Consider the following 17,782-nt stretch of genomic DNA (forward strand, 5'->3'; position numbering starts at 1 on the left):
ACTATCACAGCTGTGGGCTTCCCCAATGCACAGCTCTGCTTGTGCCCCTGAAACCCAACCAGCAGCCCCTACTATCGCAGCCAGGGGCTCCCCCATCCCCACGGCTGTCAGGGCCCCTCAATCCCGACCCACAGCCCCTTTTCAATGTATTTATTATTTCACCCTACGCAATTTAACAGTTTTCCCTTCTGTATTTCCCTCGTGCTTGTGCTTATAATTCCTCCACTTACAGAGTCCCTTAATTTATCTAATTTGACTTACTAATTCCAGGAGCAGGGTTTCTTTGCTCTAAAAAAAGAGAAGGGGCAAGAAAAGCGCTAGTTAAAATCTGTGACACTCCAATTCTTGTACAGAAGGCTGGTCACAAAGGTAAAACTGGAAGAAAATGACGAGATTCCTGCAGGGTTGGAAGAAGTCAGATTTCTTTGTGTCGATATTAATCAAGTCTTGGCCAGCTCACACAGTTACAGCCACGGGTTGTATTAAGTGCTGAAATCAACATGCACTGGAAATATGATCAGTTAATCCTGTTCCACACTCGATAGTTCCACTGTCTAACTACTTCACTTACGGGGAGGATTTTTATCCCAGTATAGGAAAATCCATACCACCCCTGCCAGCATGGATGCTGTTCTACCGGTATTAAAGGGCTGTCGCGCTTGGCAAGGAATTGACTGGAGCAACAGCAACACAAGCCAGGTTGAAATGGGATTAAGAACATCCTCGGGACATGGCTATAAAAACACAACATTTACCCAGTGCAAATTGGCGTTATGTCCTTTACCACGGTCGCAAGGGTGCACCTCTTTGGCAAACTCCTTGGGAAGTTAAAGAATGAATTAACAGCAGGGGGCAAAAAGATAAACCTGAAAAATATTCCTCAGTAGAGCTGCTGGGATTTAGGTCCCCATAGTTACGGCCCTCGTGGTAGGGAGTATTCAGACCCCTCAGTGCCGTAGCTGTGTACCTAACTTTTATGTGTAGACGAGGCCGTAACGAGCGCAATCTGGTTACTTTATCAAAAAAAAGATTAAGAGGTGATTGAATTACAGTGTATAAGGATCTTCATGGGGAGAAAATCCCAGGTACGAACAGGCTCTTTAACGTAGCAGATAGGGTGCCAGGTGTCCGGTTTACCTCCCGCCGCCCCATGAGTCTATGTGCCGGGCACATCCACCTACCCCCACCTCACCTCTAGGACTCCAGTGTGCTGGGAGCCTCTAGCACCCCTGCCACGATTCCAGTGCATTGGGAACATCTCCCCCCCCCACTATTCTAGTGCTGTAGCTACCCACCCCCATGATCCCAGTGCACTGGGAGCACATCCACCTTGAAGATCCCGACTCCAAGCACACTGCTTCTCGAGAAGTTTATGTAGAGTTTGTTATGTTTGGTGTTTCTCTCTCTATATATATTTTAAAAAATAAAAAGTTAATAGAAAAAAAAAACAAGAAAGCAAACCAAACCAAACCAAACCAAACCCCCTATGGCAGTGTTTATCATCTTCCTGACTGGCCTTAACTAATTAATGCAGTAATAATGAATGAATATTCACAAAGAAATTTACCTTCAATCAGAGCTTTCTGGACACACTCCCACAATTCCGTCATTACACTATATGGACTAACGCTATTCTTCCAAAGCCGTAGCTGGAAAGGGGTGAAATAAGACATCTTTAGACGCTTTAATCCAAATCAAGAGGAAGTTGCGGGTTGGGACTGAGTGGGACCAGCAGAGCTGTGGTGGGGAGCCCAGGGCTGAGAGAGCCGGGGGCTGCGGGTGGAGACTAAGGGATGCCGGCAGAGCTGTGGGGGTGGAAAGCCCCGGGCTGGGCTAGCTGGGGGCTGCAGTTCAGGATTGAGGGGCAATGGCAGACCTGAGGGGATGAGGGGGGTGAAGATCCCAGGGCTGGGCTAGCAGAGAGTGACTTTGAATGCCCTATGGTCTCACTTACCTGCCGGTCATTTATTGTTTTTATGTCTTCCTCTGTGAGGTCAATGTCCACCGTCTTCTTCTCCAAGAGATCTCTCATTATCAGCTTGTTATAATCCACCACCACCTTGTTCCCCCAGCGGTACACCGGCACCCTGTTCTCCATGCTCTCCCAGGCGGGCAAATGACTTTTTGGGGTGTAGAGTTTGCTGTACAGGCTGCCCATAAGGATCAGGTTCGTGTTGTACTGGATGGGGACCAGGAAGTCGTAGTCGCTGCTGCTGGACTCTGTCCGGACGTGGAGGTCCTGGGCTTGGCTGCCCACCAGGATGGCTTCTCCAGTGAACATCTCCACATTGCACTCGTGCACCAGAGCCATGATCCTGCCGACCAGCGCTCGCACCAGCTGGCGCTCCCCCTCCCTTCTCTGGTGTTCCCTTTGCTCGGGGTACACGTGGGCCCCCAAGAAGTAGTTCAGGAACTCCTGGACAAGTGTATGAAACTCAGCCTGTTCCTCTTCCCTTTCCCTGGGCACCCCTGCCTCACTCTGGTGCTTGCCCGCCATCCCTGCAAGGCACAGATGGCTCCTGGCAGGGCTGAGTCCGCCTCAGTCACTCGGAAAACTCTAGTGGTTCAGCTCTGCACTTCCTGTAAAGGCAGCTCCTCTCCTGTCAATAGCTCAGCCACATGGGGGAAGGGGGCGTTGTTTGCAGGGGGAATCGGCCGGTTATCTGCCAGAGAGACCTTTGGCATCTGACTTACTGGAAATGCCGCCACCACAATAATACAATAGCAAAAGCATGAGTCATTAGGAGACAAATTCCACTTCTTTCAGACTCACAGGAACCCCTGTGGTCATCTGCTGAAACGTCCTGTATCACACAGGCCAGTGGCTGCCCTGAATTAATCCTTGTTTGCACTAAACCCTAGTTCATATTGGCAGGCTGGCTGGAGCGGCTCAAGGGCGTGAGTACCAGCCTCCGGGCACACTGCTAAGAAGCAGGGTGCAAACCAAAGATTGGGTGTGAATTCTATACTTAGACTTTGCCAACTAGTTATCAAGTGTAAACTCCTCCAGGCCGGCGCTATACCAGCCCTAACACAGAGTGACAGACAGTCCCCTGGGATACTCTGATCTATCTTGCACCTACACACGCCTGCCTTTGTGACCGATGGTCCCTCACACCAAAAATCACAACAATATTCAGGTTCCTCCCAAGCCCAAAGGACCTGTCACTTACCCCAGGTCAATTACACCCTCAATCTGATACCAAAGACAACCCCCTTGTAGCAAATCCTATAATAAATTATCTAAAGATTTGCTAACTAAAAAAAAAAAAAAGAAATGAGAAGTTATTTACAAGGTTAAAGCAGGTAACACACACACACACACACACACACACACACACACACACATATATGAATTACAGCCTTAGGTTCCAAAAGATGGTAGAAGTTTCTATAATGAGCAAGCTCTATACGTCCCTTCGGGCTAGCCATGGCCATGCACTGGGGATCTTTTGCTTATGCTTAGTAACCCCGGCCCCTCAGAGACCAAGCAGCAAAAAGACACAGTTTCTTCCTGTCAAGGAGTTTCATTCTCTTCCCCCCAGAGTTCAGGCGGATGGGATGAGTTCAGTACAGGTCTTCTCTTCACTGGGTGGGGTGGAATGCAATTAACAAAGTCTTTGTTCTTTGAGGTTTAACAATGGCTCATTTGATTCTTGGTGGGCAGGCCCTAACACCTTCTGTAGGAACCCAGCATTGTACATTAATTAATGCTTCTTTCCTGTTTGATGATTTACACAATTACAGAGGATTACAATGCAAACACTTCCTGCCAATTTATAACATGGGGTACAGATGGTATAAGTCAGATTAATACAAAATTTTAGTACTCATAGTGCTAGTAAATAAACACAACTGAAGGAACATAAATCCACACTGTGTAGAAGTCAAGCACAGGAGTTTATTACACACAGCGCTGGCGGAGTGTCGCCTGGCTTATTAGGCTCAGAGTCACTGTCAATCAGTTGATTACCATGGATTATATGGATTTTCCATGGGCAGAGGGAAATGACGGGGTAGGTAATCCCAAACCTCTGGATAGGTCTAGAAGCAAGACAAGACAAGCACAGTAGCCAACAGTCAAAGGTTACATAATGTCTCCGCCCATGGTTTCAGGTTGTGGAAGAAACAAAACTCCACTCTCAGGTCGGAAGCAACAAAATCAGAGACAGCTTTATTCAAGCAATTGCAGGGGAAGAACACAGCTGGCAGAGAGCATCTCTGCCTCAGTTTCTCCAAAGTACAAGCAAAATCACACAAGCATTTATACCTCTTTGTGATGTGCATTAATTAAAAACATCTCTATTTTATTTAGACTCTTTGCTATCTATTCCAGTATTTTCTCACTTTCTCTTCTCAAAAACAGCGTTATCTCAAGGCTGGGTCACACTGACTATTCTGCTGTTTTCCACTCGCTTCTGACGTGAGCCCGGCTTTTACAGGTCTCGCAATATTAGGCTAAGACTTGACAGAACAGTTGTTCTGTCTCTGACACTTAAATGGCTGCATTTAAACCCCCTCTTTCTTTCCCTGCTTCCACAAGGTTAACAGGTAACATTTAATTAGTACTGTAATGAAATGTATTAGTATAAAATGTATATATGCTGGATTCTGATTCGGGGTCCATAGGAATGAAGCAACTCCTCTGATTGTTCAGCGGGTACATACCTAGGGGTTAAAGCAAAGAAACATTGAAAAGTATATGGCAATAAAAATTGTCTTTCAGGTTGCTCATTTGAGTTTTTGAGGCAGGCATTGGTCCCTGGGAAAGGGAGGTGGGAAGAGGCCATATCTTATACCGATATGCTTGTACCTTTCCTAAACTCAAGGTTGGTGTGTAGGAAGAACATCACCTTACAGAAGAAATGAACACAACAGAAACAGGGCTTCTTTGTTCTGTTTGCAACTTTGAATAAGACACAGTTATTGCTCCAACATCTGGCATTTTGCTGACCAGGCTTATCTTAGCAAAAAGCAAGGTTATCTTTTGTTTATTCTGCTTCTCTTAGGGTATGTCTACACTATGAAATTAGGTCAATGTATAGAAGTCGATTTTTAGAAATCGATTTTATACAGTCAACTGCGTATATCCACACTAAGCGCATTAAGTCGGTGGAGTGCGTCCTCACTCCCATGGCTAACATCGACTTACGGAGCAGTGCACTGTGGGTAGCTATCCAACAGTTCCCACAGTCTCCACCGCCCATTGGAATTCAGGGTTAAGCTCCCAGTGCCTGATGGGGCAAAAACATTGTCGTGGGTGGTTTTGGGTACGTCGTCAGTCACCCCTCCCTCCGTGAAAGCAACGGCAGACAATCGTTTCGCACCTTTTTTCCGCGCAGATGCCATACCACGACAAGCATGGAGCCCGCTCAGCTCAGCTCACTGACATCACCGCTGTTATGTCCTGGGTGTTGCTGGCACCAGACAGTGCAATAGGACTGCTAACCATCGTCATACACCGCTTCCGCTGCAACTCTGTTCTTCTGATATTGCCTCGACAGTGAATATCTCCATGTTTTCTGTGATGGGCTCCCGGGTACTCGGGAAATGTGCGCGGTGCTAACCGTCGTCCTCCACTGCTTCCGCTGCAACTCTGCTCTCCTGGTGCCAATAATCCACCTCGCAGGTCCTCTCGTCGTTCGGTATAAATATCTATTCTCGTGGCATCCGTCGTCATCCACCTATTCCACTGCAACTCTGCTCTCCTGCTCTCCTTCAGACGCGAGACCACAGCAAGCATGGAGCCCGCTCAGCTCACCGCTGCTGTTGTGAGCATTGTAAACACCTTGCGCATTATCCTGCAGTATGTGAAGAACCATAACCTGCAAAAGCAGGCGAGGAGGCGACGGCAGCGCAGTGACGTGAGTGATGAGGACATGGACACAGACTTCTCTCAAAGCACGGGCCCTGGCAATTTGGACATCCTGGTGGCAATGGGGCAGGCTCATGCCCTGGAACACAGATTCTGGGCCCGGGAAACAAGCACAGACTGGTGGGATCGCATAGTGCTGCAGGTCTGGGATGATTCCCAGTGGCTGCGAAACTTTCGCATGCATAAGGGCACTTTCATGGAACTTTGTGACTTTCTTTCCCCTGCCCTGAAGCACCAGGATACCAAGATGAGAGCAGCCCTCACAATTAAGAAGCAAGTGGCAATAGCCCTGTGGAAGCTTGCAACGCCAGACAGCTACCGGTCAGTCGGGAATCAATTTGGAGTGGGCAAATCTACTGTGGGGGCTGCTGTGATGCAAGTAGCCAAAGCAATCAAAGAGCTGCTGCTACGAAAGGTAGTAACTCTGGGAAATGTGCAGGTCATAGTGGATGGCTTTGCTGCAATGGGATTCCCTAACTGTGGTGGGGCAATAGACGGAACCCATATCCCTATCTTGGCACCGGAGCACCAAGCCACCGAGTACATAAACCGCAAGGGGTACTTTTCAATGCTGCTGCAAGCTCTGGTGGATTACAAGGGACGTTTCACAAACATCAACGTGGGATGGCCGGGAAAGATACATGACACTCGCATCTTCAGGAACTCTGGTCTGTTTGAACAGCTGGTGAAAGGGACTTACTTTCCAGACCAGAAAATAACCATTGGGGATGTTGAGATGCCTATAGTTATCCTTGGGGACCCAGCCTACCCCTTAATGCCATGGCTCATGAAGCCATACACAGGCACCCTGGACAGTAGTCAGGAGCTGTTCAACTATAGGCTGAGCAAGTGCAGAATGGTGGTAGAATGTGCATTTGGACGTTTAAAAGCGCGCTGGCGCAGTTTACTGACTTGGTTAGACCTCAGCGAAACCAATATTCCCGTCGTTATTACCCCTTGCTGTGTGCTCCACAATCTCTGTGAGAGTAAGGGGGAGTTGTTTATGGCGGGGTGGGAGGTTGAGGCAAATCGCCTGGCCGCTGATTATGCACAGCCAGACACCAGGGTGGTTAGAAGAGCGCAGCAGGGTGCACTGCGCATCAGAGAAGCTTTGAAAAACAGTTTAATGACTGGCCAGGCTACGGTGTGAAAGTTCTGTTTGTTTCTCCTTGATGAAAACCCGCCCTCTTGATTCACTCTACTTCCCTGTAAGCCAACCACCCTCCCCACTTCGATCACCTCTTGCAGAGGCAATAAAGTCATTATTGTTTCAAATTCATGCATTCTTTATTACTTTGTCACACAAATGAGGGGATAACTGCCAAGGTAGCTGGGAGGGGTGGGGGAGGAGGGAAGGACAAGGCCACACTGCACTTCAAAACTTATTGAAGGCAAGCCTTCTGTCGCTTGGGCGGTCCTTTGGGGTGTAGTGATTCGGTGCCCGTTGGCCCACTGTGTTCTTGGGTGTCTGGGTGAGGAGGCTATAGAACTTGGGGAGGAGGGTGGGTGGTTACACAGGGGCTGTAGCGGCGGTCTCTGCTCCTGCTGCATTTCCTGCAGCTCCACCAGACGCCGGAACATATCAGTTTGATCCTCCAGTAGAGCTGAGCATTGCTTCCTGCCTCCTTTCATCACGCTGATGCCACCGATCATCTTGATCCTGCCACCTGTCCTCTTGTGCGTCCCTCCTGTCCTCATGTTCATTTTCTACCTTCCTGCACTCTGACAGTGTCTGCCTCCACGCATTCTGCTGGGCTGGAGGGAGGGAGGACTGCATGAGCTCAGAGAACATTTCATCGCGAGTGCGTTTTTTTTTTGCCTTCTTATCTGCACTAGCTTCTGGGACGGAGATGATATGGGGAGCATAGAAACATTTGCAGCTGAGGGAGGAAAAAAAGGGAGAGTAGTATTTAAAAAGACACATTTTAGAGAACAGTGGGTAGATTCTTTCACAGTGAACCAAGCTGTTAACATTACATAGCACAGGTGCTTTCGGTACAAGGTCGCATTTTGCCTCTTATATTGAGGGCCTGCCGGTTTGGTGTGAGAGATCACTCACGCAGGGCGGGGCAACAGAATTCAGCTTGCAGGCAGCAAGCAGTCTTCAGGGCAAATTAATCATTAACCACACCTGTTTTTAAACCATGCATTATATTTACAAAGGTACACTCAGCAGAGGTGCCTTCTCCGGCTTCATGGTCCGTGAGCTCGGGTTGGGAGGGGATTGGCTCCAGGGTGACAAACAGTTCCTGGCTGCTGGGGAGAATGGTTTCTCCACTTGCATGCTGTGCACTATCCTCCTCCTCATCATCATTGTCTTCATCCCCCAAATCCTCATCCCTGTTGCGTGAGACTCCCCCTTGCAGGTGTCCATGCACAGGGGTGGGGTAGTTGTAGGGGCCACCCCTAGAATTGCAAGCAGTTCATCATAGAAGCGGCATGTTTGGGGCTGTGACCCGGAGCGGCCGTTTGCCTCTCTGGTTCTTTGGTAGGCTTGCCTGAGCTCCTTAAGTTTCACGCAGCACTGCTGCGGGTCCCTGTTATAACCTCTGTCCTTCATGCCCTTGGAGATTTTTTCAAATATTCCCACATTTTGTCTTTTGGAACGGAGTTCGGATAGCATGGATTCGTCTCCCCATACAGCGATCAGATCCAGTACCTCCCATTCGGTCCATGCTGGAGCTCTTTTGCGATTCTAGGACTCCATGGTCACCTCTGCTGATGAGCTCTGCATGGTCACCTGTGCTGATCAGCTTGCTACGCTGGCCAAACAGGAAATGAAATTCAAAAGTTCGCGGGGCTTTTCCTGTCTACCTGGCCAGTGCATCTGAGTTGAGAGTGCTGTCCAGAGCAGTCACAATGGAGCACTCTGGGATAGCTCCCGGAGGCCAAAACCGTCGATTTGCATCCACACCCCAAATTCGACCCAGCAAGGTCAATTTTAGCGCTACTCCACTTGTCAGGGAGGAGTACAGAAATCGATTTAAAGAGCCCTTTAAGTCGACAAAACAGGCTTGGTCATGTGGACAGGTGCAGGGTTAAATCAATCTAACACTGCTAAATTCGACCTAAACTCGTAGTGTAGACTAGGGCTTAGCTAATCACTATTTGCTAGGCCTCTGGCCTCTTGACCAAACTCTGGACTTTGGGCCTGAAAAGAGCTGACACAGCCTATGTATCAGATTGTGATATAAGCAACACATGCATTTCGGCCCTTCACAACAATGATACAGAGACCTGGTGGGATAATACGCATGACTGGAACATTGGTATAGACGGGTACAGCTTGCTCAGGAAGGACTGGCAGGGGAAAAAGGGAGGAGGTGTTGCCTTATATATTAAAAATGTACACACTTGGACTGAGATTGAGATAGAAATAGGAGGCAGACTTGTTGAAAGTCTCTGGGTAAGGATAAAAGGGGTAAAAAACAACTAACAAAATCATCCAAAGCACGGGAGTTTGGTGGTGATGGGGGACTTCAACTACCCAGACGTCTGTTGGGAAAATAACACCACAGGGCACAGATTATCCAACAAGTTCTTGGAATGTATTGGAGACAATTTTTTATTTCAGAAGGTGAACAGCTACTAGGGGAGAGATCCATTTGGAGATTCTTTGCAAGGAGAGGGCTTGTCCCTTGCAGACCTCTTAGAAAGCCTACGGTGGTAGGGTGTGTGAACACGGAAACGCCATCCACTGGGGCAAAAAAGGCACTGAGCACTGCCTGGTGCGCCTGTATGGAGCTGAGGGCGAGGTCTGACATTTTGAGTTGAAGAAGGTAATCGAGGACTGTGGGTATGGAGATCATGTCCAGTGGGTGTTGATGGTGGTGGGCCCATGAGGTGAAGCGCTTCCATTTCCCTGGTAGCAAGCCCTGGTGGTTGCCCTCCTGCTTTGTGTAAGGATATGTCGCACTGGGGTAGAGCATGCCTTGTCTATCCTCTGATTCTAGCCATACAACGGTAAGAGGGACCTGGACCGGCACCCACCTTTGGAATCCATATAGGGACCATCACTCGAAGAACAGAAACATTTATTGAACATTTCTGCTTTGTCAGCAAGCATCATTACTGACAACTCTACCATTTCCATGTAGTAAAGTACCAGTACCATTGTTAAGATTCCCTTTGTTCATAATATACTTCGAAGTACTCCTTATTGTCTTTAGCTCTGCCTGCCATAGATTTCTTCTTGTGTCTTTTTGCTTCACTTATCAATTTTCTACAGTTCTTAGCCCCTGATTTATATTCCTTGCTATCAACTTTCGCTTTCTTCCATTTGTTATAAACTGTGTTTTTATTTGTGTATTTTAGTAGCAGCTTTCACTTCCCCACTAAGTCAGGTTGTTGTTGTTTTTAAACCAGTGCAGCCTTCTTTCTCAATTGTGGGAATGCATAAGCCTGCTGGTCTTAAACAATTCCCAATTGTCAGTCACATTTTTCTGATTGAATTCTTCCCCACACCTGATTTGGCCTGTAATTGTTTTTGGCTTTGTAAGCTTCCATCTGAGTAAACTTGCAGATTTCAGAGCACTGAGAAGAATCATCCTGGAAACAGAACCGTCTTCTCAATAATTGTATGCAATTAATCATCCGCTAGAGTTTTGCTGTATCCAGATCCCCAGCACAGGACGATGCTCGCAGAGGTGTGAAGTGGCCCATTCATCTCAAAGATGGTTTTAGCTGAATGAGAACAACCCAAGGAGATGATACAGCCTGAAACAACAGCTCTGAGATGTGTGAACCACTCCACTCCCTTCAGTAGAAAGAAGAACAGGAGTACTTGTGGCACCTTAGAGACTAACAAATTTATTAGAGCATAAGCTTTCGTGGACTACAGCCCACTTACGAAAGCTTATGCTCTAATAAATTTGTTAGTCTCTAAGGTGCCACAAGTACTCCTGTTCTTCTTTTTGCGGATACAGACTAACACGGCTGTTACTCTGATCCCTTCAGTAGGTGTCCCCTCCCCAGTGCGGGAGAGCCTGTGATGTGGGTCAAGTTGCCGGTTCTCACCTCAGCAGTTTGTTCTGGCTGCATGCTCCCAGCAGGCCAGTTCTCGGCTCCCCTCCCGGCCCCCAGAAGGGCTGGGCTTCCCCAGATCCTGGCTCACATGGGGGGAAAGGAGAGGGGCTCAGACCTCCCCACAGAAAGGGCAAGACCCTGCATATCCCAGTTCCCACATGCGGAGCTGTGAGAGGGGCAGAGTTAAGGGTGTCTTCACATTTCCGGGTTTCTGGAGGTTTAAATTCAGCCACTCCCCATGTTCACAAAGGACACGAGGCAGCACTGGGCCACCTTAACTCTGCCTTCACCATGTTATTTGGACAGTGAGTCATTTTTAATGAGGGCTGAGATTCTGACATCATCACATGACTCAAGGAGCCAGAAATCTAGGCAGGGGTTTATATTGCATCTGCCGTCATCTGGCAAACTTGAATTGGAGCAGGGGGAGGGAAGAAGCAATAGACCCCCATTAGAGAGGGAGGTGAGTCTCTTAGCTGAGGGCATTGCTGATTAACCTGCCCAGGGGTGTGCTGTTACTTCGACCCGATCAAATAAAGCACTTACCTCATGGTTAAAATTATGGAGGTCACTTGTGCTGCTCTTTTTCACGCTGTTCTCTGTCCTTGGACAGCTTGAATTCACACCCGTTGGCGCGGCGGTCAGAGGACGAGAGAGGAATTCCATTAGCAAAAGTAAAAAGACATTTTTCCAGGGTCTTTAGTTTTTTATTCTCATGGAAGACTCTGCATTTGGGGGTAGACAGTTTCTTCCCTCTGTGGCAGGGGGACCAGATGTTCACAGTGAAAACCAGGGCGGTTTGCCACATAGGAAGAGAACAGATTTATCGGGGTCAGAGAGCTCTGACCGGGGCTGCGTTCACACTGACACACTGCCCGGAAAAGTTTCAATCCGGAGACAGAAGCTGAGACATTAGGGAACAAGGAGGCACCGGACACAGAGACAGAAGCCCTGGGAGATTAGCTTTGTGAGCTTCCATCCTGGCTGTGAGCATCAAAACCGTCCCTTGTTTGACCCTCCAGTGCTGAGGGAAGCAGGATTTCATGTGTATTTTTGATAAACAAACAGAACAGCATCAAAGACACAACTGACTCCTCCGAATGGAAACAACTTGCAGGGCTCCAAACTTTGACAAATTATTATTATTTGACTTTTCTAGCAGACTGGGGCTATGGGTCATGACTGAGGGGCACGGGCAGGTCTGGGGGAAGCCCAGGGCTGGGCTGGCAGGGGCTGCGGGTCGGGAGTGAGGGGCACCGGCAGAGCTGTGGGGGGGCAGGGCTGGGCTGGCAGGGGCTGCGGGTCGGGAGTGAGGGGCACCGGCAGAGCTGCGGGGGGAAGCCCAGGGCTGGGCTGGCAGGGGCTGCGGGTCGGGAGTGAGGGGCACCGGCAGAGCTGGGGGGGAGCCCAGGGCTGGGCTGGCAGGGGCTGCGGGTCGGGAGTGAGGGGCACCGGCAGAGCTGTGGGGGGGGCAGGGCTGGGCTGGCAGGGGCTGCGGGTCGGGAGTGAGGGGCACCGGCAGAGCTGGGGGAGCAGGGCTGGGCTGGCAGGGGCTGCGGGTCGGGAGTGAGGGGCACTGGCAGAGCTGGGGGGGGGCAGGGCTGGGCTAGCAGGGGCTGCGGGTCGGGAGTGAGGGGCACCGGCAGGGCTGGGCTGGCAGGGGCTGCGGGTCGGGAGTGAGGGGCACCGGCAGAGCTGGGGGGGGCAGGGCTGGGCTGGCAGGGGCTGCGGGTCGGGAGTGAGGGGCACCGGCAGAGCTGGGGGGGGCAGGGCTGGGCTGGCAGGGGCTGCGGGTCGGGAGTGAGGGGCACCGGCAGAGCTGGGGGGGGCAGGGCTGGGCTGGCAGGGGCTGCGGGTCGGGAGTGAGGGGCACCGGCAGAGCTGGGGGGGGCAGGGCTGGGCTGGCAGGGGCTGCGGGTTCGGAGTGAGGGGCACCGGCAGAGCTGGGGCGCAGGGCTGGGCTAGCAGGGGCTGCGCGTCGGGAGTGAGGGGCACCGGCAGAGCTGGGGCGCAGGGCTGGGCTAGCAGGGGCTGCGGGTCGGGAGTGAGGGGCACCGGCAGAGCTGGGGGGGGCAGGGCTGGGCTGGCAGGGGCTGCGGGTTCGGAGTGAGGGGCACCGGCAGAGCTGGGGCGCAGGGCTGGGCTAGCAGGGGCTGCGGGTTCGGAGTGAGGGGCACCGGCAGAGCTGGGGCGCAGGGCTGGGCTAGCAGGGGCTGCGGGTTCGGAGTGAGGGGCACCGGCAGAGCTGGGGCGCAGGGCTGGGCTAGCAGGGGCTGCGGGTCGGGAGTGAGGGGCACCGGCAGAGCTGGGGCGCAGGGCTGGGCTGGCAGGGGCTGCGGGTCGGGAGTGAGGGGCACCGGCAGAGCTGGGGCGCAGGGCTGGGCTGGCAGGGGCTGCGGGTCGGGAGTGAGGGGCACCGGCAGAGCTGGGGGGGGGAGGCAGGGCTGGCAGGGGTTGCAGGTCGGGAGTGAGGGGCACCGGCAGAGCTGGGGGGGGCTGGGCTGGGCTGGCAGGGGCTGCGGGTCGGGAGTGAGGGGCACCGGCAGAGCTGGGGGAGCAGGGCTGGGCTAGCAGGGGCTGCGGGTCGGGAGTGAGGGGCACCGGCAGAGCTGGGGGAGCAGGGCTGGGCTAGCAGGGGCTGCGGGTCGGGAGTGAGGGGCACCGGCAGGGCTGGGCTGGCCGGGGCTGCGGGTCGGGGTGGAGCGGGGGCTGGGCTGTCTCAGATCCTTTCACCCTTGTGTCTCCGGTTGTGCGGTGCAGAGTTTAGACCGGCGAGTAGATACTTACAGTAGTACAGATCGCCACTGCCACGGCTATGACAACCACAGCACTGACGTAGACCAAAGGTGGTGCCGGGTTTGTCACATACTCTTCACTGGAGCCCTGTCAGGGACATGGAAGGATGGTTATTAATTATCACTTTGTCTCACTTCTTACAACCCCAAAAGCCGTAATTCTAGGGCTGCAGAGTCAAGCCCTCGAAAGCCAGGACATGAGAAAACTAATGGTGCCCATGAAGAGGAGGAGGGATCTGGGGGTCTGGATAAGAGAAGAGGGGAGAGGGGGCAGGAGCAGGGATGGATGGCAGAGAGGAGCAGGGGGTGGAAGATGAGGTGTAGCAGCTGGGGGGTGGGGATGGAGCAGAGGGATGGAGGACAGAGAGGAGCAGTGGGGTGGTAGCTGGGGCTGGGGATGGGGCACAGTGGGGAGGGGCAGGGATGGGGTGGAGAGGAGCAGTGGGGTGGTAGCTGGGGGTGGGGATGGAGCAGACGGGGGGAGGGGCAGGGATGGGGGCAGAGGGGAGCAATGGGGGAGTAGCTGGGGGTGGGGAGGGAACAGGGGGGTATTGGGCACTTACCCCTCCTCTCTCAGCACCTTGGGCACTGGCCAGGGCGGCCTGGATCGCAGAGATCGAGAGCATGGCCCACAGCCCCCATGGGAAGCACCGCATGGTGCTGTGAGGAAAGAGGAGCGGAGTGAGAATGAGAGGGCGTCTGAAGGGCCCCAGGGCTGATCCAGCCCCTCGGCCAGGGCATTTGAGTCACTATTCAGGGGGTTCTCACTGCAAGCAGGGAAACGTCTTTGTTTGGCCTCAGAGCCCTCCGCATCTTCCCCTCGGTCACAGCACATCACTGTGGGGGAGGCTGGTTTGTCCGGGTGTTTTCAGTTTAATTCATTACTTAGTTTAGGAGTCCAAATGTATTTTAACGTAGGTCTTTTCCAAAATCCCCAGTCTGATTTATACACCACCAAGTGTCTGGCTTCCATCCTTCATCCTGGGTCTGACAATTGTCTTTGTCCCCTCACTTCCCCATCAGAGTCACAAGTTTCCCTTCCTCACGGAGATCATTTCCCACAGCTCCCAGTGGGGACTTGCGCTGTTGGTCAGTACCGGTGCCCACGTCACTGGGGCAGGAGAGGGCTAGAAAAGTCACCAGCCATTTCTCATTATTACCCCTGGGGCTGAAGCCACCATCTGGCCCCATGTCGGTGACATGGTCAGCAGGGTCTGAACTCTAGATCGTCAAACCCCGTCTGTGACTCGTGCAGTAACAAGAGTTACTGTTACTCCTCTGTGGGGACCGGCCCATAAAGAGAGATGTGAAACACACACACACACACGCACACGGCCCGATTCTCTCTCCCAGGGGGCAGCATTGCACGCGCACATGCGCACATGCGCACACGCACAAACCGTCAATTCCCATGGGGCGGAGCTGTGCAAATGCAGACCCAAACACACACACAGCCCCGATGTCTGCAGGGGGCAGTGCTGGGTACACACAGACACACCCCCACACTATTTGCCAGCGGGTTACACAACCATTTGCTGACAGCAGTAGCCGGCCGGGTCCCGTTGCAGGGAGAGGTGAGGGGTGGAGTCGCCGGGTGCACTGATGAGGGAGGATGGCTGGGGAGTAGCAGAGGATGAGCCTGTAGATTAAGGGGCACTTGGCCTTGGAGGGGAATTACAGCTCTGTGGCAGGGGGCAGATTTGTACCTATTACGGCACAAATTTTGCAGCAAGATGCGAGAATGGGAATTTTTTGGTGGCTGCACTGACACTTTTTCCTAAAACTATTTATTCTTCCTAAAGTGAATAAAGTAACATGCACATCTATACAGCCAAACCATTGTCATTTATGGATGTAGGTTTTCGGGGGTTTTGCAGACTCAATAATAAAAACATGAACAGTTCTCTCTATTTTTCACTACACCTAACAGAACAGAAACACAAATCAGGGGCTTTGCACGTTCTGGTCTTTTTTTTTATTGTTCCTTTTGCTTTCTCGGTAAAAGTGGTTGTCTGTATAACAATTCGGAAGTAAATTTAAAAACGCTTTGGCATAATAACAGATTTCAGAGTAGCAGCCGTGTTAGTCTGTATCCGCAAAAACAACAGGAGTACTTGTGGCACCTTAGAGACTAACACATTTATTAGAGCATAAGCTTTCGTGGGCTACAGCCCACTTCTTCGGATGCATAGACTGGAACACACAGACAGACGATATTTATACATACAGAGAACATGAAAAGGTGGGAGTAGCCATATAGCTACTGGGATAGCTCATCTCAATTGATTGGCCTCTCACAGTTGGTCTGGCTACTCCCACCTCTTCATGTTCTCTGTATGGATAAATATCTTCTGTCTGTGTGCTCCAGTCTATGCATCCGAAGAAGTGGGCTGTAGTCCACGAAAGCTTATGTCAAATAAATGTGTTAGTCTCTAAGGTGCCACAAGTACTCCTGTTCTTTTGACATAATAGAAGCCAAAATATTAATGAAAACCAGATCTGGGTGGTTTGGGCCTGGGGAGGGGAGGGGACGGGAGGCAGGGCTGTGGCTGGCCCAGGGCTCCTCCGGGCAGGTGGGGAGGCCCCGGGCTTTAGCCAGCTGGGGGCTCCTCTGGCCGGGGGGGAGGGGCACTCGGGGCTTCTCCGGGCGGGGGGCTTGTGGCTCCAGGCGCAGGGGGTCTCAGGGCTCCAGCTGCCAGGGGCGGGAGCACAGGCGGAAGGGGTGCGGTCAGGGCCAGCCTCCCAAAAGAGGGGCTCCACCCGCTGCCCATGCACCTGCCGCTCACCTCCTCACCCCCCCGCTCACCTCCTGTGTCCCTCCCCGACCCATCTCCCTTCCCCACCCCCCACCCGCCTCCTGTGTCCCTCAACCACCCGCCTCCCTCCCCCACCCACCGCTCACCTCCTCACCCCCCCCGCTCACCTCCTGTGTCCCTCCCCGACCCATCTCCCTTCCCCACCCCCCACCCACCTCCTGTGTCCCTCCTCCCTCCCCCACCCGCCGCTCACCTCCTCACCCCCCCGCTCACCTCCTGTGTCCCTCCCCCACCCATCTCCCTTCCCCACCCTCCTCCTGTGTCCCTCCTCCCTCCCCCACCTGCCGCTCACCTCCTGTGTCCCTCCCCCATCCACCTCCCTCCCCCACCTGCTGCTCGCCTCCTGTGTCCCTCCACTACCCATCACTCGCCTATTGCGTCCCTCCTTCCTCCCTCACCCGCCGCTCGCCGCCTGTGTCCCTCCTCCCTGCCCCACCCGCCATTCGCTTCCTGTGTCCCTCAACTACCTGTCTCCCTCCCTCACCCGCTGCTCGCCTCCTGTGTCCCTCCTCCCTCCCCCCACTCACCTCCTGTGTCCCTCCCCCACCCATCTCCCTTCCCCACCTGTCGCTCGCCTCCTGTGTCCCTCCCCCACCCACCTCCTGTGTCCCTCCTCCCACTCACCTCCTGTGTCCCTCCTCCCACTCACCTCCCTCCCTCACCCGCTGCTTGCCTCCTGTGTCCCTCCTCGCACCCGGGCCCGGGGCTGTGGCCATGCGCCCCTGGCTGGCTGGAGCGTAGGGAGGGGGGAGGTGCGGGCCCCAGACCAAGTTCACTCATCAGACCCAAGGGCAAACTTCTTAAAGCAGCCCCTGGCCCAAGGGCGACTGGCCCAAACTCACCCAGGGAGTTAAAGTCAAAGCCGAGAGAAACCCAAGATCCTTCATTCCTGCACTAGTCACTAGCCACCGCTGCTTCCTCACGCCCGTTATCTCATCTATCGACTGGGAACAGCCGTGGAGCAGGACTTACCGGCCGAGAACAAGGCCCGTAGGCGCCGAGAGCCGTTCCGCAGCTGCAGGTCTGATGGAAGGTCGGGAGCGCTGGGGCTGGTCCGGGTTCGCTGAAGCTGTTCAGTCTGTGGGTAATTACACTGAGTGCAAAGTCTCAGCCAGGAAGAGCCGCGACAACCACACTGGCTATCACAGAACGAACCACCCACTGCCTCCTTGTCAAGTCACGGAGTCAACCAGGAAATGGAAAATATTCAAACCCAGCTACGTGCAGATCCCATATTTGGTAGTTTGTGGTCACTAAATCTTGACGTTGGT

At 52.8% G+C, this 17,782-nt stretch overlaps 1 protein-coding gene and 2 long non-coding RNA genes across 3 annotated transcripts; all 3 read right to left on the reverse strand.

The window, feature by feature from the left end:
• Nucleotides 1-162: 162 nt before the first annotated feature.
• LOC128836722 (uncharacterized) lies at nt 163-2,701 on the reverse strand. Its single transcript, XM_054027260.1, has 3 exons — nt 1,955-2,701; nt 1,568-1,649; nt 163-288 (listed from the first exon to the last, which is right to left on the reverse strand). The coding sequence occupies exons 1-3, from the start codon at nt 2,495-2,497 to the stop codon at nt 248-250; spliced, it is 666 nt and encodes a 221-aa protein (XP_053883235.1). The 5' UTR covers nt 2,498-2,701; the 3' UTR covers nt 163-247.
• A 1,180-nt stretch (nt 2,702-3,881) lies between these two features.
• On the reverse strand, nt 3,882-11,583 carry LOC128836745 (uncharacterized). The gene is made up of 2 exons (XR_008444834.1): nt 11,447-11,583; nt 3,882-4,668 (listed from the first exon to the last, which is right to left on the reverse strand). It is a non-coding gene; the product is annotated as an uncharacterized LOC128836745 (long non-coding RNA).
• A 2,108-nt stretch (nt 11,584-13,691) lies between these two features.
• Nucleotides 13,692-17,669, reverse strand: LOC128837319 (uncharacterized). Its single transcript, XR_008444927.1, has 3 exons — nt 17,484-17,669; nt 14,259-14,355; nt 13,692-13,783 (listed from the first exon to the last, which is right to left on the reverse strand). It is a non-coding gene; the product is annotated as an uncharacterized LOC128837319 (long non-coding RNA).
• Between the last annotated feature and the right edge of the window lie 113 nt (nt 17,670-17,782).

This window comes from Malaclemys terrapin, chromosome 4 (genome assembly GCF_027887155.1).
Source record: "Malaclemys terrapin pileata isolate rMalTer1 chromosome 4, rMalTer1.hap1, whole genome shotgun sequence".
Lineage (NCBI taxonomy): Eukaryota > Metazoa > Chordata > Testudines > Emydidae > Malaclemys > Malaclemys terrapin.